The following is a 23,170-nucleotide window of genomic DNA, read 5'->3' on the forward strand; positions in this document are numbered from 1 at the left end:
AGATAGTATAATCACCATTTCAAAGGATCACTGGATATTTCCTCATAGCATTTCTTGTCTTCCCTCTACCCAGAGTACACATTTTGCTTTTTTTTGTTGTTGTTGTTATTGTTTTGTTTTGTTCTTGAGAGTAAGTCTGGCTGTGTAGTCTTGGCTGGCCTGAATCTTGTTATGCCAGTTAGGCTCACCTCAAACTCATAGAGATTTGCCTGCCTCTACCTCCTGAGGGCTAGAATTAAAAGTGTGAGTCCCTATGCTCCAGGCATAGGGTGTTTAAATCATAATTATGAAGATGTGTAATAGTAATACTTTTCAACAAGGGCTAGAAGATTAATAATCAGTCAGGTACATAACAAAATCTTTACAAGTACAAGGATTGATATACCAATGTGGTTTTAAAACAAAATTCTGATTAATGTTAATGATTAACATAATTAAAAGAGATTTATTTATCCCACATGATTTTTGTCAAACTAAAATGATTCCTAGGAAGGAAAATGGCTAATGGTCTATTCTGATTTCAGGTGCTGGGGATGGAAGCCAGGATCTTTGGCATACTAAGCAAGCACTGCCACTGATTTACATAGCCAGCCTTTAGTTAGTTGTGAACTTTTAACAGAGACAGAAATACATACAAGACCCCTTTGATCATCTCTTGTGGGAAGCTTTATCAAAACATACAAAAACATTTTATTATTTTTTTTTTGTATTGGACCTTTTCCTACTCTCATCAGTGTATTTCATCTGGTAAGATTAGTAGAAATTAACTAGAGGTTTTGGTCTTGATTTCACTGTGAAATGTATGGGAGACTGAGCTCAGCTAGCCATAGCTAGATCAAATCCTAAATTTAAACTTCCTCAAGTATGACTTGCATAACTGAGAGAACCTTAATTTGCATTAGTTTTTCCTTTGAAAAAGGGGATAGTATTTTAATCAAAGCACTGTAATGAAGATTAGAAACAACACATGTAAGAGTACATGACACATTTGAGAGAAATAGTGCCTGACAAATGTAACTGTTAACAGTATTCAGCCAGTAAAATCTGTGTATATTCTTAACATACTTTTCTTTCTCTAGCACATGTAAAACAAAACCATTCGGTGTTTGTTAGTGTAAAAATATTGCACACTTAATACATAGATATGTATTTTTTGCATTTCAAAAAGGAATTATATATGTGACTACATGTATTGGCCTGTGATTTTCTTACTCTTAGCAAAACAGAAGCAGTTTGTTTTATTTAAGTGAAAATTTGTCAACCTAGGTTACTGAAAAAGCCAGAAACATTTCTCTTTGAAAGCTGAAAATGGGTATAATATTTCCTGTCTACCTAGATGGGATCATGAATGTATTCATGAAGACAGCATTTGCACTGGCAAGAATTTCAGAGGGGTTGATGAGGACAGTGGACAGGGAAAAGACCACAGTACAGTCATTGGGCAAAAAGGAACTTGGGCTGGCTCAAGTTTTATTGTTTTACTCTTGGGATCTCAGAGTTATTCAAAGTGATCCATAAAGCCTTATCTACATTAGTTATTGTTTACAGAGGTAACAAAATCACATTTATGGTTTTTTTTTGTGTATTAGTTTCTCAGGGCTGCTGTGACAAAGTCCAAGCTAGGGTTGGAATGGGAGTAGGAGAGGTTTTAAACTTCAAAGATTCTTTCACAGATCTGGGGACCAGAAGTCAAATAAAGGCCAACTCAGGCCACCTTTCTTTGAAGATACTACAGGAGAACATTTCCTTATTTTTGGTGGTTGTCTTCCTTGTCCTTCCTGTGGCATAATTCCAAGGTCTATCTGGGTATTCACATGGTGTCCTCTGTTTCTGCCTCACTTCCTCTTCTCTGTGCTTCTTTGTCACTTTTCATTTTAGAGGGACACTAATCCTATTCAGTTAAGACCCACTCCATTCAGTACACTTGTATCTGAACTTACATTTACAGCCATCTTCTTTTCTAAATAAGATACAAATGAAAAGTACTGGAGATTAGAACTTGAACATTTTCCTCCCAAGTATATAATAATCCAACTCACAATATGCAAGTGTGCCCACGTGCATGCGTTTTAAACATATGAGGTGTGTGCTTTATAAAACAGAACATTTTGGGCTAGAGACATGGCTCAGTGGGTAAAAGTGTTTGCCATGAATCACTGACCCACCTATGTTTATCTCCTAGATGTCACAGTGGGAGGATAGAAAGTTTTGTGACTTTCACACACTTGTGCACCTGTGAGTGGCGCATGCACACATACACACAAACAGGAGTGCACACAGAAATAATAAAATTTAAAAAGTAAAAGTTATTTAATTAAAATTTTTATATTAAATTAAAAGCTGAAAGCAGTTCACTATTTTTTCCAACTGGATATTAAATGCAGAAATCTCTAAGTAAGAATCTAGGCGACAGATAAACATTTTTAAGCAATGAGACAAATGGTGCACACTCCAAAACGTTGAGAGTCGTAGATAAAAGATTCCTGACAGAAATAGAATGAGGTAAAGCTTGAAAACAAGCCAAAGCATGGAGGGCTTTTGGCACTCTGATGAGCATTCTAATCATACTATGTTAGACAAAGACTTACTGGTGATGTTTTAAACAGATGATGTGGATGAAAGTAGAATTTATAGTGATTAATAAAGTAAGCATTCTAGCCCACTAGCTACTCATTAAAAGCAGATTTAAAATTTATTCATGGGATGCTGGGCTAGACAGTGGATGTGGAATCCAAAAACCCAGGTCTAAACTTTCTAGCAAGATAACAGCAATGAAAATGAAAAGCGTGGCATATAAGGTAGACTGTACTGCTGGGAAGGATGGGCCAAGCTACTGCTGGCTTAATGGTGGAAAGGTGTGCATGTGGTGCAATTGCAGAATTATGCCATACTTGAGGGCACATGTGTGTATGAGGGGACCTGTAATATTCTTTGATTTTTACATCCCAGAATACTTATTTTTATAGCATTGACTTCCTGGTTAGCTTTTTTTCTTTTCTTTCTTTCTTTTTTTTTTTTTTTGAGACAGGGTTTCTCTGTATTGCTTTGAAGGTTGTCCTGGAACTCGCTCTGTAGACCAGGCTGGTCTAGAACTCACAGAGATCCGCCTGCCTCTGTCTCCTGAGTGCTGGGATTAAAGGCGTGTGCCACCAACGCCTGGCTTGGTTAGCCTTTTATGTTTAAGATAATATTTCTTTAAATATAAAACACTAAAATTAGTAATGCTTTGCAATTTTAAGGAAACACATGCAAATATCTGCTGGTAGGTAATGATTAGCTTGGGTCAAATGAGGTAAAAATGCTGAATTTCTATGTTGTGTTTGTGTTCTCTGTATAGGAGAAAAAATAGTAGATTCAAAATGGATGGAAGGGTTCAATGTTGAAAACTAAAGTTTAAATTTGATGAAGTTGTAAACAGGTTATAATTAGTCTTACATGTGTCTGTATATAGGTGACTCAACGCACATGGTTCCTGTATATGAAGGATACAAAGATGCATTTTACTATATGCTAGCTAATGCTAAACTGACATCATTTGATGGATTCTTCCCTGTGGGATAGGTATTATCATGTCTGTTTAAGGAATGAGTATACTGAAGTTCACATAGCCTAAGCAGATTGCACAGATAGTTCAAGAATGATTCAGAGCCCTGTCCATTTTCTACAGGGCAAGGAGCTGACAATCTACAGAACACTTTAATTAGCAAGCTTAAACAACATTTCTGAAATTTAATAAAGTATGCAAAAGTGAGCTTTTCCTACTTTGGGTAGTGATCATTTTCTTTACCTTTTCCTCATCTCTAGTAAATGAAAATGAACAAAACCAACCAAACAGAAATACAAAATGAACACACCTATTGCTCCAGACACAACACAGAAAACTCAGAGCTGTTAAGCTATTCATTAAGAAAGGAAAAGGAGCTGGGCGTTGGTGGCGCACACCTTTAATCCCAGTACTTGGGAGGCAGAAGCAGGCGGATCTCTGTGAGTTTGAGGCCAGACTGGTCTACAGAGCGAGTGCCAGGATAGGCTCCAAAGCTACACAGAGAAAACCTGTCTGGAAAGTTCAGGCTGTCAATGTCTATCAAAGCTCTCACTCAAGATGTCTAGAATAAAGCAAGAGGTACAACTCTCTCTCTCTCTCTCCATATATATATATATATATATATATATATATATATATATATATATGATATATATGTATGATTGTGTGTATGTGTACACACTGAGGTGAAACCAGCCTGGTTTTACATAATTTAAAAGAGATATGACATTTTAAATTTGCAAATAAAATAGTTCTCATAGAACTAGATGATGCTTACCTGGGCCAGGCATCAATACTGCAGGTAGTTCTAAATGTCACAGGAGTTCTTGTCACACTATGAAGTCTTACTTAGGGTTTGCAAATTTCCCAAGCAGTTTCAATGATGTAAGCACTTTATAATTCCATTGCAATTTCATTTAAACGGACACAACAATTTATCACTTCTTTCAGGTATTTTTTCGTAGCTACTTTAGTAAGCGCATCAATACAGTGGGAATTTTGACTACTAACATACAACCAACAACTAATTGTAAGCACAGGTATTAACAAAGTTTGTCCTGTGGTACTTCAGAGGTGTTTACAAGATCCTATATCCTGAGAGTTGACTGAAGGTCCAACAAAACAAGATTAGTAAAAATAAAGATATAAAGATGAATTTGTATATTGACTGTTTTTCGTTTGAGATGTCAAAATGAATGCACCTTAGGGTTTCTAATCTTTCTGGTGCCTGGCAATATGTCTTTATTGAAAAGGGCAGACCTCTTGAAATATTAAACAAACTACATCCTTGGTGTCGAGGAAGAAACCAGCAGTCATGCTTGCTTGGTTTTAATTCGTCGCCATCGGAGATGTTACCATGTGCGTGTTAATGTTTTTAATTAAAAACTTCCCACGGACTAAGGATGTTCGTGACGACCCCCCTCCCCCATATATTTTGACAACCCAAACAAATCTAGTGAACCTCATAAGCCTGTGGAAAAGGGAGACATCATCACCTGGCATCATACTTGAGAATCCTTGGGGATTTCTAGCCTGGGATATTCAGCTCCCATCCAACTACCCCACTGGCTAGGCTGGGCAGTGAGTTCGAGTGCTAGCTCCGCCCGGAGGCTCCCGGTTTGACAAGTTCTATTTTTAGTGGAGCCTATAAGCGCAGGTGTCAGCCTCCTCAGTGGCGGAGGAAAAAGCCCCGCGACATTGCACCTGTCTGCGGACCCCAGCAGCGAGGCGGGGTCGCGGGCCCATGGGAGGCGAGGAGGGTCAAGGTGGCCCGGGGGAGCAGGTGGCCCGCCACTCCCCGCACGTGGCTCGCGGCGCAGCGAGGCAGAGGAGGACGCCAGGCGGACGCGCAAGCTGTGTCCTTCCCCTCAGGGCTCCTCCCCGCGCACCTGCTCACCTGTCTGTCCGATCCCGGCGCGTGGGGGAGGGACGAGGGGTGAGGGATGCGGAGGAGGAGCGCCGGGAGAAAGAGGGGGTGCAGCGAGGGCTCCGCCCCCCCTCCCGGACGCTGTGCGCAGGCGCAGTGGCCGCTACCGCAGGCAGGGGGCGGCAACATGGCGGAGTGAGCGGCGGCGTCGGGGCTTCACAACAACAGCGGCGCCGGTGACAGCGGCCCGAGCTTCGGCCCCCGGCGGAGGGCGGAGGACTGTGCGAGAAAAGGCAGCATCCCCGCGGGGGCCGGGCCGGTTGCAGCAAGCCGAGGAGATCCGTGAGGAGAGCGCTGAGGTGATCTGAGAGGCGAGCGCTGAGGCGGACCGTGCGGAGAGCTGTGGGAGACAGCTGCGGCAGTCTGTGAGGAGACTCGTGAGGAGACCGCCGAGGCGATCCCTGAGGCGATCCGTGAGGCGCACTGCACGGCCGCCGGGCCCGACTGAGGCGCGGACGGGAGCGGGCCCGGCGCCGCGGCGCTGGTGGATGCTGGGGCTGCGAGGCGCCGGCCGGGGGCGGGGGCCGCGGCGGGGATAACGGAACCGGCGGAGGCGGCGCGGCGGCGCTGCGCGGCTCCTCAGCAGCGGGGCGGATGGCGAGCGACAAGCCGGGCCCGGGGCTCGAGGCGCAGCCCGCTGCTCTTCTGGCCGTCGGGGCCGGCGGCAGTGGAGGCGGCGGAGGCGCTATGGGGGAGCCGCGGGGGGTGGCCGGCTCGGGCTCCGGCCCGGTGGTGCTGCCCGCGGGGATGATCAACCCTTCGGTGCCGATCCGCAACATCCGCATGAAATTCGCTGTTCTCATCGGACTCATACAGGTCGGCGAGGTCAGCAACAGGGACATCGTGGAGACCGTGCTCAACCTGGTAAGGGCCCCGCGGGCGTCCGCGCCCTGCCTCCCCGCGTCCCTCAGCCGCCCGCCCGCCCGCCCGCGCGCAGCCACAGCCACGGCCACGGCCACCGCGCCACCTCCCTCCTGCCATCTGCGCGATGCCCAACTCAGCCCGGCTTCCTAACACTTCCGACGACCGTTTGTTCGGGCCTGGACCATGAGTGGAGGGATGAAGCGGGCCCCTGGGTCCTCTAGGGTTTTTTCCTCCCAGCCTCTTAATTGTGGATGCTGTGGCTCCGCGAGGGTGACAGCCCGGCCCCTGGGGCACGACACCCCCACCCCCACCCCCGCGCTCCTCCCGCTCCCGAAATGTGAGAAGCGCACTCGTTCCAACTTGAGCAGCTGAGGTGCTGTGTTTTCCAGGGAGGGCGACGAATGATGCAGATTTTGCATCTGTCTTTAAATGCACCCCAGGCTGTGTTGGAGAGTGTGGTGCCTGTGTTCACCCCGACCCCCATCTCTAGGCAACCTTCTCCTCTTTGTAATATCGCCCTAGTTAACACTGTTCTCTTATCTTTTGGGAGGTGGGAGTCCCAGAAGGTGTTAAAATGGAAGGGGCACCCGATCATACAGGTTGGTTTCTGTGGTTGCCTTCAGGAGCATGGCTTGTGGATAAAGAGCAGAGGAAAGCATTTCAAAGGCAGCCTAGGTTTTGGCTCCTTTCATGGTGAGAGAGTTACTGCAGAACTGTGTATGACTTAATGGTTTGCGCTATCTACAGGGAGTCTAAGCGGTGTTCCTGATGACAGGGAAAGAAATAAGGGCAGGAAAATTCTGAATAGAGCATAATTAAGGGTAGTTCATAGATCTCCGATTTGTAAATGCAGTGGTTTGGTTTTTGTTGTTTGTCTTAATTTATTTTTCCTGCAGCAAAGCTTTTAAAACAGTTTCCTCTGCAATATCTAGCCTTTGACATTCAGTGAGGTTGGATTTTGGAAAGCAAGGTATAAATCAGGAGCAATCAGTTGACCATTGTACTTGGTGTGAAGTCGAAGAATAAAAAAATGCTTGCTAGGGGATTTTTACAACACTCACGCAGTCTGCATTTTCAGTGAAGCAATTATTTTTATTAGATGTATTGGAAAATTGAAAGAAAACTTGCAGCTATGGTAGTGGTACACTGAGACACGGATTAGATAATGTCTGTGGTATATGAACCTTTGAAATTCACAGCAAAGTTGAAGCACTTGTTTTTCTTTTTGCTAGTGTGTCAGGTCAAAGATAGGTTATCTATCTGGCTTTGCTATATTTATGGCTGCTTTTATACAAAGCACCTTTTTTTACTTTTGTGTACTCTTCAAACAAATCACCACAAAAGTCAGTGTAAGTTTGTGAGGTTGTCATCCCATCAAAACACTAATGTGAATATGGTTTTCTTTTTATTATACCTTGCTTCAAATAGGCCTATACCGAAATCGCTCATTTTTTTTTCTTCTTAGAAGATAGGCAGTCCCAAGAAATACATTCATGTATTAGCTGATACTCAGTTTATGTGTTTTTAAAGGAACACATTTTTATGAGTTTTCCCATTTTTACTTTAGATGATGTGATAATGGTATTTGTGTGCTTACCTAGTACGTTATAACCTGATGAGAGGCCGTAGGGCGCTCACAAGCTGGAAACTGATTTGAATTTGGAACCAGTGTGGACTCTGCAGCCATCATGCCTATTGGATCAGTTCTTAACAGATGGGTTCTTTAGATACACAGTAGACTAAAAAAGGAAGTGAAGTATTTGTCTTGTGGTAAAAAGAAATTTAACTCTTCAATGAAATGAATTCTGCCACAAAAGATCTAAAACATTTGTTTTTCTTTGTAGATATTTACTCTTAGCTTAGACCTTAGAAATATTGTGAAACCAAAATTGTATACACCTCAATTCCCCAATTTGATTTTTGGGATAGAAATACTAGGTGTAAATTTTCTTTGCTGGGATTTAAAGAATGCAATCTATTTTTAGATGGGAACTTTTGGGGTAAAGAGTAGATGACAAAAAGAGCTATTTATTATTATGTTGCTGGCTGTATTGTAGTTCCTGAATTATCCATATGAGGTATAGGTTTTTGAATTGTGGGTTTAAACTTTATTCTTCAAAAATTGCCATACTTGAAATTGTGGAATTTTAAGTTGATTCTTAAAAATATATTTGCATCACAAAACTTACCAAAGCTACATTTTTATTTAAGAAGTTAGCCCAACCAGTAAAATTCATTTAGAGTACTGAGGGATGTGTTAAAAGTTGGAAGCTTTTAATATTTCTAAACTGAATTTCTTTTACCTTGTATCTTAAGTTAAATGTGAAAGAACAATATAAGGTGGGAACAGTGAAACATCTTGTACATTGGCCCATAACAGAAAAGGAAGGGAAGTAATGAAACTTCAAATTTTTATAGTATGCTTGGCATACTCACCTTTGACAAAATATTTGTTTTTTTTTCCTGTTCATTCATTCTTTCTGTACAATGAGAAAATATGAGAATACTAATGTTTGGTCTTTAGATGCTGTTCCACATTTGCCTTACCTGAAAAAAAAAAATGCCAAGTAAAGTTTAAATATGTAGTAAAATACAGGACTTCACCATAGCTCTGCTTGGAATTTTTCTGCTTTTTATCCAAGGCAGAAGACATTTTTCCTACTCAGGGGTTTCAGTGAAGAATCACAGTGTAATATATAAAGTGAATGATGTCACTGTAGGTGCTAGCATTGTTTATCATGGTGTTGTAGGTGACTTTAAACATTCGAATATGGGACAGAGCTATCAGGAAGATGATTGGATTAGTTTGAAAATAAGGTTACATGGACAGTGTGTGGTCAAGGATTTGCCTTGTGGCTTTCTACCAGTGACTAAACCTAGTCAGGAAGCTGGCTTCAGGAGGAATTTTTTATGTGGTATCATAAGAGAGTTTATGTTGAAGAGGTTTTATTGCTTAGCTTTTTTCCTGTAAAGCAGGCATACTAAAGCCTATTGTTTCCTTTGTAAACATCTTGACATGTATTTATAGAAAGTTTCTACTTCCTTCAAATGAATGCTATGTACATACCATGTCTTATCTTTGTTTATAATGTGGAAGTTTCTTTTTTTAAAAAAACATAATTTTTTAGGAAAAATAAGAGAATATCTAATGAAATAATTACAATAGTGTATTAAATTATAAATTAATTATTATTTTAGAATTCAACTATAGTCTTGTAGATTTGTTTCATGAGTTCTTGAATTTGATTTTTTTCATGAGTTTATAGATTATTTTATATTAATTACTATGAAATGTATCATTGGTCTTTAGTAGTAGGAATGAAATTACTCTAATTTCTTAAAAAATATAAGTGGAATAATTGTTTAGTGTATTGAAAGATGCAACTAAATGCATAAAAGCAATTAGACTAGTAAATTCCTCTTGATGTATGGATCATGGTAATTTTGTGAGAAGGGTTATTTTGTTATTTTTTTAACTAAATTATGACTATAGCTCTTTTTCCTTTAGAGTCTATTTATTTGCAAGTTAATCAGAATAATTTATATTTTACTGATAGTGCTTCATAAACCAAGTACATATGAATTGAATTTATTAAATTTATACACATAAATTAAGTTTATTAAAAATATACAATTAGTGATAAAAAAGAGGCTATGACTTTGATAGAGAGTGGGGAGGGATTATAGAAGGACTTGGGGGGAGGAAATGGATTGGAGAAACATTGAAATTAAATTATAATCTAAAAAATAAATAACAAAAATTCACAGTTGTATTTTAGACTAATGGAAGTGTTTAATTGCAATGAAGTTACATTTATTTATGTTAAAACTGTTTCTTGCATATTAATACATATTGACAAGTGAACCTATGTATAGACCTTACATATTTATTCTTGGTGTTCTGTATGGGAAATTAAATATGTAAATAGTATAAGTTTGGTGTCTTAAGGAGCTTAAGGATATATGTGTATATATATGTATATATATATCGCATATAATGACATCAAAAATCGTCATCTAATGATACTAAAGCAGCAAATATTATATAGTTTTCTGTGATCAAGTTTTATAATTTTAAATAAATACTTTGTATATAGCTGTTTTGGGGACTAGTTAGGCCATTGTTTGAAAGTGTCCTAAGGCTCTTTCTTGACTCTTGGTATGCATTTTCCATGCATAGTATAGTAAATTTCACAGCTGAGTGTTTGTACTGATGCAGGGAAGATCCTAAGATGAGGGTTAAGGCAATACTATTTCTGTAAGACTAAAACTTAAAAGCTGAACCTAAATTGGTATCCTGAATCTTGCCAAGACCTATTGTTTTGACTACTAATTCAAGTTTTTGACTGAAGTACATGACTGAAAATTCAGTAAGGTTTTAGGGAAACTACTTCCAGAAAATACTCAGCCTGATCAAGTCCATATTCTTCTTCTTCATTCTTTTTGCCAGTAGTCTTTGTTATTCATATTTCTGTTAGAACACAGATGTACATAAAAGCAAACTTTAATGTCATAGTAGTAGCTGAAATTGTATCTGATGAAACAGTTGAAATCAGCTCAGGATGACTGATGGAGCAGAAATAATTGGCCATTCATACAGGAAAGAGCAATTGAAGAAACTATTCTATCTTCAATTCTTTTAATTTAGATACAGTATCTAGAAGCTGAATAGATCATATTCTAATGATTATACTAGCTTTCCTTTCATTGAAAATAGACTTTTTCCTTACATAATATATTATGATTATGGTTTCCCCTCCCTGTACTTCTCACAGTCCCTACTCCCCTCCCCTCCCATTTTGACCTACTTCCTTTCTGTCTCTTATTAGAAAACAGTTTTCTAAGGGATAATGACAAAATAAAATATAATAAGATAAAACAAAAATTAACACACTGGCATTGGGTAAAACAAACAGAAAGAAGGATCCCAAGAGAAGCACAAGAAACAGCGACCTACTCATTCCCACATTCAGGAATTCCACAAAAAGCACTAAACTGGAGGCCATAATATATACGCAGAGGACCTAGTGTAGACCCATACAGGCCTTGTGCACACTTTTTCAGTCTCTGTGAGTTCATATGAACTTTGCTCATGTTGACTTGGAGGACCTTCTTATCTAGGTGTCCTCTATCCCTTCTGGCTCTCACACTCTGCCTCCTCTTCTTCAGGGTTCCCAGAACCCTGAGGGGAGGGATTTGATGGAGACATTCTTTTTAGGGCTGAGTGTTCCAAGGTCTCACTCTCTGTATAATGTTTGGTCTTGGGTCTCTTTATTTGCACCCATCTACTTCAGGGGGAAGCTTCTCTGATGCTGGCTGTGCAAGATCCTGATCTATAAGTATAGCAGAATGTGATTAGGAGGTACTTTATTGCTATTTTTTTTAATTTTAAAAAGAACATTAGTATTTGGTTTTCCCCTAACTCTCTGGGATATCTAGTGTCAGGCACTTGGTCATCTAAGATGTGTCCAGTGTGGGTTCCATCTCCTGGAGGTGGAGTGGGTCTTATGTCAAATCAGATATTGGTTGGTTACTCTCTTTATAAAAATCAGTTGTGCACAGGTGTGTGGATTTATGTTGGGGTCTTCAGTTAGGTTCCATCAATCAGTGTGTTTGTTTTTGTGCCAAGCCATGCTGTTTTTATTATTAAAGCTCTGTAGTACAACTTGAAGTCAGAAGTCAGGTTTGTTTTTTTTTTTTTTTTTATTCTTATTCTAAGCCTCTGAGGCATCTCAAGTGGGATGCCTGAGGAGTAGACCTGCTAGATGGAAAATCTTGTAGGGAAGATAATGGATGAATAGGTGCTTACAAAATTAGCTGCCTGAAGAATTCCATTTTCCAGGATGTGGAATTATGGCTGTACTGACCATGGATACATAGAATTTGGGACCATGATTTACTTTACAATCTGTTTGGTTAAGTGACAGTAATCATGTTTTTTGTTTTAGTTTTCATTTTTATTTTTTGGGTTTAACTGTTGTATGTTAGTTATATGGATGATATTGGAATTTTGAATTTTTTATGTAGCTATATATTGTCATCTAATGAAGTTACTACTGAGAAGGATGTATGATTTGAGGTGACTAAGAATAATGCTTGTAATACTAAAAATTAGAGTAGGTGCAGTAACTTGGCATTATGTTTTTTTTTTTAATTGATTTTCATCTGATGATGGTAACGTGGTGAGTATATTTTCTGTTTCAGATAAAGACAGTAAAAATATTGGCATTAAAATGTTCTTTCATCCAAGGGCAATAGTGGCACACAACTTTAATCCCCCAGCACAAGGAGGCAGAGGCAGTGAGTTCCAGGTCAGCCTGTTCTACAGAGCACCAGGACAGCCAGGGATACACAGAGAAACCATGTCTCAAAAAAGTCTCTCTCTCTCTCTCTCTCTCTCTCTCTCTCTCTCTCTCTCTCTCTCTCTCTCTCTCTCTCTCTCTCCTTCCCCCTCCCTCCCTTTCTCTTCCCTTTCTTCCTTCCTTCCTATGTGTTTGTGAGCAATTTCTTGGGGCTTTGGCTGCTCAGCACCATTTTTTTTTCCTTTGAGTTAACAGTTTAAGATTTTTCTGATATTCATTTGAGGAATCATATTTTCTCATTTTTATAGTTTGGAGTGTTAGTGGACCATACACAAAAACTGACAGTTGGTCATTAGAAACAGATACTGTTTTTAAAATGTAGCTATACTTTTTAGAAAGTTTGATAATGTATTTTATTCTGTTTCACAAATTTTCAGTGGGGTTGTTAAAGTGTTAAAATGTCAATGTAGAGTTGATTGGCAGTCTACCACAATGAAAACAAGAATCTAATTGATAGTGGAGGTAGCACAAAAATACTTGAACCAAGAGGTGGATTGCAGAGAGCATCTTTGGAACAGCTCAAGTCTGTTGGTTATATGTTCAGATATTTCAGCGCATTAAGCTAACTCATTTTCTATTTTGCTTGTGCTTGTTTGAGTCCATTTTCTAATAATTGCATGTCAAAGACTCTTACTATTTTAAATTATAAATTGAAAGAAAATCCCTTAGGGTGTTAAATATTATAGGATAAACAGTAGAAGTATGGATTTTTCAAAGGGCTTGGTATATTTCAAAAGGGAGAAATAAACATGTTTAATTACTGTCAGAATTTACTTTCACTAAACAAGAACATGAGGTAGTAACATGATCAAAATGATTGTTTGTTAGGGAATGCCAAAAAACTTAAATACTGTGGTTGAGCATAAAAAATGTTATAATTGTTCTGAATATCATTTTAGCAATATTTATTAAGCATTTGAAAGAACTTCCTGGACTTAATTCTTCATTTTTTGTTTAATAGTTTTTGAGATGGGCTGGCCTCGAGTTTACTATGTAGCAGGATAACCAAGACCAGCTGAAGAGAGAAATAAAAATGCATGCAGGATAAATGGGTGGATTTACATACAAAAGTTACTTAGCAAAAAGTATATTGGGAGCTGTTTTTGAGTTTGAAAATGATTAATTATACGGTATTGTAGTGGCTTTTTAAGTTTTTACTTTTTTACTAGACAAACTGGATCATTTAGGTAGTATTTGGAAACAAAATTAGTGGTATGGATTAATACCTTACAGAGAAAGAGTAGGCTTGGTGCCATTCTTGTTTAATGTTAGAGACAGTATAAGAACCATCATATACATATGCCAGAATATGCATTGAACTACCCTACTTACTTGAATTAGTAATGTAACTTCTAAGTATTATGATTTCTCTCTTAATTTGCTAATGTAGACCAAACATTGATACAAAATTTTATGGGACTATAAATGTTTAGATGTGTCTCCTTTTCAAAAGTTCTTTCCTTTCCTGAGAAAAATTATTTGTACTTAAAGTTGATGTATAAGCATTTCTACCGTAATGCCAAGCTTTTTACTTTTGGGGGAGGAACTAGCATTTTTAGGTTGGGCTTGCTTTCACAGTTTTATTCTTAATGTCCTTGGCCAGCTCTTGGAGTAAGTGGGGACTTATTATTGTTACACACAGTCTGGCAGAGGTTAAGGGGCGGGGGCTTGTCTAAGGTTGTAGAGTTGCTTGTTTCAGGGATGACCTTCAAAACTAGATCTTCAGTTTCTGAGTTTGCTTTTGCTTAAATTTTATAATTTCTTTGGGAGTGATGATATTGGCAGTGTGCTAACAGCAGTTATTAAATCTTTATATCTCAATTGAATCATCATTACCTAAGATGTAAAGGCATCAAAAAGCATCTTTGCTTTTCAAATTAAACAAATTCTCTTGTGTTTACAGAGAATGAGTTCTAGAATTTATTTTTTAAGCAATATGAATTAATGTAAGAATATCTCCTATTTTAAGAGTTACATCATGTTGCATATTCCTCTGAAATTATCACTATTGTTCAGCTCTCATATTTTTTCTTTTGCCTAAAAAATTCCTGCTCATGTTTTAAGGCTCAGCTATAAAATATTAGCTATTTAAGCAAAGTCTTCTCTGGTATCCCCCTAAAGCCTGCTTCTCCTATTCTGTCCTCTTCTAAGTTTTGTTTACACCCCATATTCAACACTTGCACATTCTAATTATTTGTTTATTAGTTGAACTACCTAGAGAATTATAATCCCTTGAGATCATTGTATTACCTTTCTCACCTTGCTATTTTGAGTACTTAGCAAGAATCTGTTATTTTATAGTGCACAGTTACCCGTTTTTTTCTGAGTATTTTTTCACCTTTGATATAATCCCATAAATTAGCTTGTTTTGGTCATGTTCTATTTGGGAATGGATATTGTGTTTGTTGTAGTTGCTGATTCTTTTACTGGCCATTTGCTTTAGCAAATTTAGCAAATTTCTGTGTTTACTTTTACAAGTAGAGGGATACTAGTGATGTCTAGGTTTACATATACATGGTTCATGTTTAAAAGAAAGTTATCTGATCACTTAATATGGGTAAGGAGCCTTGGTGCCTCCAGATAAGGTGAATAGTCTGACCATTCTGTCACTTGATTAGATGAGAATGATGGTTGATATAATAAGTCTTTCACAGACTAGGAATTAACCAATTTCTTGACCTTGCCCCATCCAGCATTCTTTTCTGTTTGTCTTGGTGTTTAGAGTTCATTTTACTTTAGTTTATTTGTGGTTCTCTGGTTTATAACTTTCAAGTAGAAGCAAGCTTTTATTTTATTTTTATTTTTTGACAGATGGATTTTCTTGCCAGTTTTATTTATTATTTACTTTTACAGGCCAAATTACATTTTTAACAATTCATCTATTTATTTTACATAGCAGCCACAGCTCCTCCCATCCCATCCCCTCCACTCCATCTCTTACACTCCTCCCCCTCCCACCCATTCCCAATTCTCTCCATCTAGGAAAGGGCAGGTTCCCCCATGAGTATCAATAAAACACAGCATATCAAGTTGCAGTAATGCTAAACACTTCCCTATGTATTAAGGCCAGACAAGGCAACCCAGTATGAGGAGTAGGTCCCAAAAGCCAATAAAAGAGTCAGGAGACAGCCCCTGTTCCCACTGTTAGGAGTCCCATAAGAGGGCCGTGCTACACAGCTGTAACATACATGCAAAGTGCCTAGGTCAGTTATAATAGGCTCCCTAGTTGTAGGTTCAACTTTGTGAGCCCCTGTGAGCCCAGGTTAGTTGATTGTGTGAGCCTTTCTGTGGTGTCCTTAACCCCCTCTGGCTCCTACATACACTCCTTTCTCCTCCTCCTTCACAGGATTCCTGAACTCAGCCTAATGTTAGGCTGTTGGTCTCAGCATCCGTCTCATTCATTTGCTGGTTGGTGCCTCTTTGACAACTGGACCAGGCACCAATCTGGTCACAAGACATTGCCAGGTCAGGCTACTATTCCACTGTTGCTAAGCTGGGGTCTTACCTGTAGACTCCAGGGAAATTCCCCTTCCCCAAGCTTCCAACCAACCCGAAATGTGCTCCCAGCAATATCCCTCACCAGTCTCCTCCTCCGTGCCCCCCTAGTCTGATCCCTCATGTTCACCCATTCCCACCTGTAGTGGTGTCTTGCAACCCCACCTTCACCCACCCTCCCTCAGTCCACTCACAAAATCTTTTCTATTTCCCCTTTCCAGGGAGATCTGGGTGCCCCACATAAACTCTCCTTGTTACCTAGCCTTTCTGGGTCTGTGAATTATGTAGCATATTTATCCTTTATTTTACAGCTAATATCCACTTATGTGAGTACATAACATGTTTGTTTGTCTTTCTTGGTGTGGGTTACCTCACTCAGGATTTCTTTTTTTATTAGTTCCATCCATTTGTCTTCACATTTCCTTGTGCCTTTGTTTTTAACAGCTGAGTAATACTCCATTGTGTAAATGTACAACATGTTATTTATTTATTCCTTGGTTGGGGGACATTTAGGTTGTCTCCAGGTTCTGGCTATTACAAGTAAAGCTGTTATGAATATAGTTGAGCAAGTGTCCTTGTGGTATGATTGAGCATTCTTTGGGTATATACTCAAGAAAGGTGTGATGAGTCTTGAGGTAGATTGATTCCCAGTTTTCTGAGAAACTGCCACACTGACTTCCAAAGTAGCTGTACAAAGTCTGCACTTCCACTAGCAATGGAGTGTAACCCTTGCTCCATATCCTTTTCAGCATGAGCTGTCACTTGTGTTTATGATTTTAGCCATTCTGACAGGTCTAAGATGGAATCTGAGTTGTTTTGATTTCCATTTCCCTGGTGGCTAAGGGTATTGAACATTTCATTAAGTGTTTCTTGGCCATTTGAGATTCTTCTGTTGAAAATTCTGTTTAGATCTGTACCCCATTTTAATATTGGATTAAGAAGCAACCTTTTTAAATAGAATCTGACCAGAATACTAAAAATGATAGTTAAATAATTTACTGAATAACCCAAGCTAGTGAAAAAGTGAAGACATTCATTGGCTATATAAAAACAATTTGTAATCTCTGCTTTCTAATAACTCAAAGTTCAGTACAGGTAATAGAAGGACAAGAAGATAAATTACAAGAATAAAAAGCAAAATTGCAGAACTATAAATGAAACTTTGTAGTGACTTACTTCATTTGGAGAAGTCTTTACTGGGTGGGTGATTTGTGAATTATTTCTTGAGGGCATGCTCTATACCTGTTTGAATTCATTTTCATGTATGTTTCTGAAGATGGATCATTCTTTTTAAAAGTACATTTTAAAATTTGTGTGGGGTGGAAGGGCCTGAGTGTGGAGATCAGAGGACAACTTTCGGGACCCTGCCTGTTCTCTCCTTCCACCATTGATCTGCACCTAATTCCATTGGTAAGCTTTATATTTGGAGACTTGGAAAGATAAATCTATCTTTTATGTAGTTTTGTAAGTCATAGACAACTATCAGAGTCACCCTTTACCTTTGGAGCAGAAAAGATTTGCTCTTAAAATGAATTAGAGGAAGCTCATCAGTAAGAGGTGGGTGGCAGATTGAACATTTCACATTTTTTTAGATGATTTATTTTTATTTTATGTGCTTTGGTATTTTGCCTACATATGTGTCTGCATGAGTTTATTGGAACCCCTGAAATTGGAGTTACAGACAGTTGTGAGCTGCAATGTGGGTGCTGGGAGTTGAACTTAGCTCCTCTAGAAGAGCAGACAGTGATCATAACCAGTGAGCCATCTCTCCAGCCAACATTTCAAGTTTTAATTTGATGAAGTTATAATGGGAAGAGATCCCTGCTGAGCCATGTACTGGTGATAGGCATGGTACCTAGTAAACACCTGCTCAATGCCAGCTTATAAACAGTAGTTCAGATTTTAAAGAGATAACCATGTTGAATGTGTATTATCCCATGAATACAGTTTTGATTGAAATATATAGGATTGGAGTTAAGCTTTTGGTTGTTGTAGTTAGTGCCTGCCCTTCATTGATTGTGAAAGTAGGAGCTAGAACCTTGAACATTGTGAAAAATGAGAAAAAGGAAAAGCAGAGAAAGGAGTAAATGAACTGAGAACTTAGAAATGATTTATAATTTCCACATTGCAACAATGTAAGTTTAATTTTTCCTTTGCTGGTTTGGTGAGATTATTATTTTGTCAACTACTCTTTTTTCCATAAGAAAATCTTGTCTCATACTTTCTTCAGGGACAGATTTGTTTTTCTTTATTTCTTCAAATTATAGTTTTTCAGTTACTTTATAAAATTGAGTATATATTATAGAAAAATAATTTGAAAATCAGGTCAGAAAAATATATGTAATAATGCATCAATGAATTATAAGGTAATATATTTGTCATGTTATTGTTCTCATTATTATTGTTATTTTGGCACATTATGTAGCCCTGGCAGTCATGAAACTTGCTATGTTACAAGGATGGTTTTGCATTCATAGAGATCTGCCTGCCTCTGTCTCCAGAGTGCTGGAATTAAAGGTGTGCCTTACCTTGCCTGCCCTTATTTGTACTTTTTATTTGTTTTTCAAAACAGAGTTTCTCTGTGTAGCCCTGCTATCCTGGAACTAGCTCTGTAGACCTGGTTAGCCTCGAACTCTTAGAGATCTGCCTGTTTCTGTCTCTGAGTGCCTGGATAAAGGCATGTGCTACCACTTGTTTTTAAGTGTTGGTATTTTTCAGGATTGCGTAGCTTTAAGGTTTTTTGTTGTTGTTGAGATTACTCATAAATGCATGTATAGATGATATGTTGAGGAAATAGCCTTTATTCAGGTTTGTTGAGTTTTTTCATTAAAAGATAAATTGTATATATACTGGCAATAAAGATTACTGATGTTCACTCTGAAAGATAAATTAATGTATTTTAGTTACAGCATGAGAATTACAATGGAACCCAATACATTGAAAATTATGCTGCCAAACTCTGAAATACATTGAGAATGACCTGCTTAGAAAATATAGGATATAGACATCTACAGTAGAAATTTTGACTTCAGAGTAAAAAGTAATGCACTTGAATCCATATGATAACGAATTATATACTTTACAATGTTAATATCTGTGTATGTAGAAGGATAAAAGAGTTTATGAGAATAAAATATAATAATCAGCTTATTGCACTTGTGGCATGGTATTAGTTTTTAAAGAGGGACTCCAAAAATGTAGCCTGTTTTGAAAAAATGCCAGAATTCTTACAAAAGCTTTTCTTTTATTATCAGTACACAGGCAAATACTATACACAAGTAAGTTTTATTATTGAGTTACATAATTTTCCAGTTTGGGTTTAGATATTTAGGATGAGTTACTATTTTACAGAATGTAAATGATGTTCTTAATTGGTCTAGATTATAAAAAGTTGGAGTCAGATATAGAGAGAAATGCTGAGAGATCAGAGAGAAGGAACAAGCCACACCACATCTTACCTCTTTATTGTCTCAGTAGCAGAGAGTGATTTCCTGTTACTCCCTGCTTATATCCTGTTTCTGCCCAGTTACCTCACTTCCTGTCTATCTGTACAGACCTCGAGACCTCTGTGGTTAGCTAGTGGCAAGCTCCATTCTCTGACCCCAGACAAGCTTTATTAGTTCAAGCAAGATATCACCACAACAGATTGTCCAGTTCTTATGTCCTCATTTTCTTTTCTGTCATCCTCATCCTTCCCTCACTTTAATAGCAGTCTGTTGGTTCTGAGTATGTGTATTCATTTCCAGTAAGACTTAAGTTTTATTACACAAGTACTTATTGAATACTTACTATATATGATCACACCAAAATCTCTGCCCTAGAGTATATAATGCTGTAGGATTGATAGATATAGGCTATTAAATATGTAAATCTTTTAATGGAAATTAACCCAAATAGGCATGTCCAACCTTTTTACATTGTGATACGAGGTATTTGTCATCTACAAAGTTCATGCTCAAGAATCCTACAATCGAGCTTAAAAAATTTCCTCCCCCCAATCTCATAATGTTTTAAGCAAGACTTACTATTTTGTGTTAGATCACATTCATAACTATCCTGGGTCCCTTGGGCTGCAGATTGTAGATGCCTGTTAGCTGGCCAATGAAGAAAGAAGTCTTCAAAAAGAGTTAAAACAAACAAACAAACAAAAACCAAGCCTTTCTGAGGATGAGGACTTTGAAGACTAGATTAGAAAAAGTACAATATTCAATACTAATTTCATGTTGGAATGATATTTTGGGAACTTGTAATTACTAAATAAATATTTAACTTGTTTCCTTTTATTTCTTTTTACAAGGCTGCTAGAAAATTTAAATAGATATATGTGGGTTATATCTGTGACATGTTTCATATATATGTTTTTTGAGACAGGGCTTTTCTGTATAGTTTTGGAGCCTATCCTGGCACTTGCTCTGTAGACCAGGCTGGCCTTGAACTCACAGAGATCCACCTGCCTCTGCCTCCCCAGTGCTGAGATTAAAGGCGCGTGCCACCAACGCCCAGCAACATGTTATATTGTTAATAGATACTATTTGTGTGGAGAAAAAGTTATTGAGTTTTTTTTTTAAGATTTTGGAAATAAATGGTCTATTCCAAATATACAGAAACTCTAGAATGCTGTATTTCTCTATCTGCCTACATACACGAGTGTACACACATACAAAACATTTTTATATTGTTCAAGCCATTCATAGTTTGGGCTTTCCTGTTTTGTTTCTGTAAACTTCATCCTAACTAACTAATGGCATTGACTTAATAGCACAATTTAAAAACCACATCTCACAGGGGAAAAGCTTGTTCTCCTTGCTGTGGTAAAAATAGCCTAAATAATTCATGGAAATCAATATGGCAACAAATTAAAATGCATTTTATTGTCAGCAGATACTATGGTGGGCAAATTGTAAATGTTGCTGCAGAGTTGAATGGAAGCAATTGGTAGGATTAAGTGAAGCAGTTTCTTTTATAGTGAGATGAAAGTACTGTTATTTCCAACATATGTTATTTATACTGTTTGCTAGAATGTGTTTCTTAATGAAATAATGAAAAACCCTGCTTTTTTCATATAATGCATACTTTTATAGGTGTCCATATATTTAAGCTATCAAAACTAAGAAGTCAAGAAAAAGATCCTAATTTTACCTAGAAAACAGAATAGTTTGTGAAGATATTTTTTGACCCTCAAAAATTAACCTACTTTGTATTAGATTATCTTATGTCTATATTGCTACTTTAGTATTTGTTATTGGGGCACTGTATTTGAAGAAGGCCTCTGAAACTGTAGAGTGTTGGAATGCTATTGTTTCATAAGATTTCAAAACTATGGATTTTCAAATGTGGATATCTAAGGAACAGAATGACTATAGGTCTAAATTAGGCAGCTCTATTTTTAAATTTTGGGCCTTTGAATTTCTAGTGCCACAGTTACACTTTTTTGGTTGTATTAACCTGAGTATCTTGTATTTAACTGATATATTATTTTGTTAGGGCTGCTAAAACATACCACAGATGTGATGGCTTAAATGATAGACATTAATTTTCTGCTAGTTCTGCTGACTCAGGGCCCAAGGCCAAGTTATTTTCAGGACTGGGCTTTTCTGAATGCTTCTTGGACTTCAGGTGTTTGCCTGATTTTTCTTTTGTGTGTCTCTGACTTAATCTCTGACATATGATTAGAATCTACTCATCTGCTTCATCACTGGATCTTAATGATCTCTTTAAAGTTTGTGTCTTCAAATTCAGTGGTGGTCTTAGGTTCTGAGAGTCAGTACTTGATAGGATATTTGAGATGATGCAGTCCTGCCTATACAGTTGCCCTTACCCTGAAAACCAGATGATGGATGATAGGAATGCAAGATCTTTGTTATTGAAGCATTACTGTTATGCCATTTAAAAATGTTTTAGTCTGAATCCTCCATTTTGTTTTCATTTTTCTATTGTTTCTTCTTCCTCATATATTTGTTCTTGTATGCATTTTTCTGTGCACCCAAAGGCATTATTCACTGGTATTACCTTGAGTACAGTTTTGATTTTTTCTTATTTCAGTATTATTCTATCTTTTTAAATATCTGCTTTAATATCCCAGAAAATGGAGACATCTTTTCTTTTGTGATAGTAATACTAACACTAATGCTAACACTAATAACTAGTTTCTCTTAAGCTCTTATTAATAGCCATTGAATTCTGTATTGGCATTTAAATGCCAGGATAGCCCTGAAGTTGGCTAGTATTTTATAGATAAAGAAACTAAGGATAAAAGGAGAACAAAGTAGCCCGTCTCCCCTTTAGAGTTTATACAGAGGACAGCATTTGTTATGTTTGCTGCTTTAAAATCGAAAACTGTATGTATTTTGTTATTTTATGTGTATGTGTGTTTTGCCTGCTTTTATTTACGATGTATGTGTGCCTGGTGCCCATTGAAGTCAAAAGAGGGTGTTGATTCCCCTGGGACTAGAGTTATAGAACATTGTGATCCTCTGTGGGTGCTGGGAATTGAATCTGGTTCCTCTGAAAGAGTAGCAAGCACTCTTAACTGCTGAGCCAACTCTCCAGCCCCATACTGCTTTTGAATGAAAGTATAAAAATTAAGAATTTGATTTGCTACTGTCTGAAGTTCTAGGTATATAGTTTATTGAAATTAAGATATGGAAACAGATTTGTACACTTGGCTGTGGAAGTTTAAATAAAACGTTTTGATTCTTTAAGCCCCCAATAATGTGTTTGTATACCTGGGTGCAAAATCATTCAGTGTCTTCTCATAAGCACCAATGCCAGTAGCATGATGTATATGACATGTCATGATATGCCCCATCTCTCTCTAGTGACAATTGTTTCTCATAGGCTCTACATATTTTAGTTGTATTAAACTTCTTTTTTCTCCATTTTTAAATTTAAATTAGAAACAAGATTGTGTTACACATCAATCCCAGTTCCCTCTCCCTCCCCTCCTCCCCTGCCCCCCACTAACACCTTACCTATCTC

The 23,170-nt window shown here is 37.9% G+C and overlaps 1 protein-coding gene and 1 long non-coding RNA gene across 9 annotated transcripts in view; one reads left to right on the forward strand and one right to left on the reverse strand.

The window, feature by feature from the left end:
- Positions 1-1,441: 1,441 nt before the first annotated feature.
- LOC118239579 lies at positions 1,442-5,426 on the reverse strand. The gene is made up of 2 exons (XR_004772126.1): positions 4,323-5,426; positions 1,442-1,960 (listed from the first exon to the last, which is right to left on the reverse strand). It is a non-coding gene; the product is annotated as an uncharacterized LOC118239579 (long non-coding RNA).
- Positions 5,427-5,573: 147 nt separating this feature from the next.
- The window catches only part of Nbea (neurobeachin), a 525,226-nt gene continuing 507,629 nt past the window's right edge, over positions 5,574-23,170 (forward strand). For all 8 annotated transcript variants that reach the window (XM_035451902.1, XM_035451904.1, XM_035451906.1 and 5 more), the window contains exon 1: positions 5,574-6,335. In XM_035451902.1, coding sequence (XP_035307793.1) covers positions 6,066-6,335 — 270 coding nt within the window. In that variant the 5' untranslated portion in view covers positions 5,574-6,065. The remainder of the gene's footprint in view (positions 6,336-23,170) is intronic.

Source organism: Cricetulus griseus (genome assembly GCF_003668045.3).
Source record: "Cricetulus griseus strain 17A/GY chromosome 1 unlocalized genomic scaffold, alternate assembly CriGri-PICRH-1.0 chr1_0, whole genome shotgun sequence".
Taxonomy (NCBI): domain Eukaryota; kingdom Metazoa; phylum Chordata; class Mammalia; order Rodentia; family Cricetidae; genus Cricetulus; species Cricetulus griseus.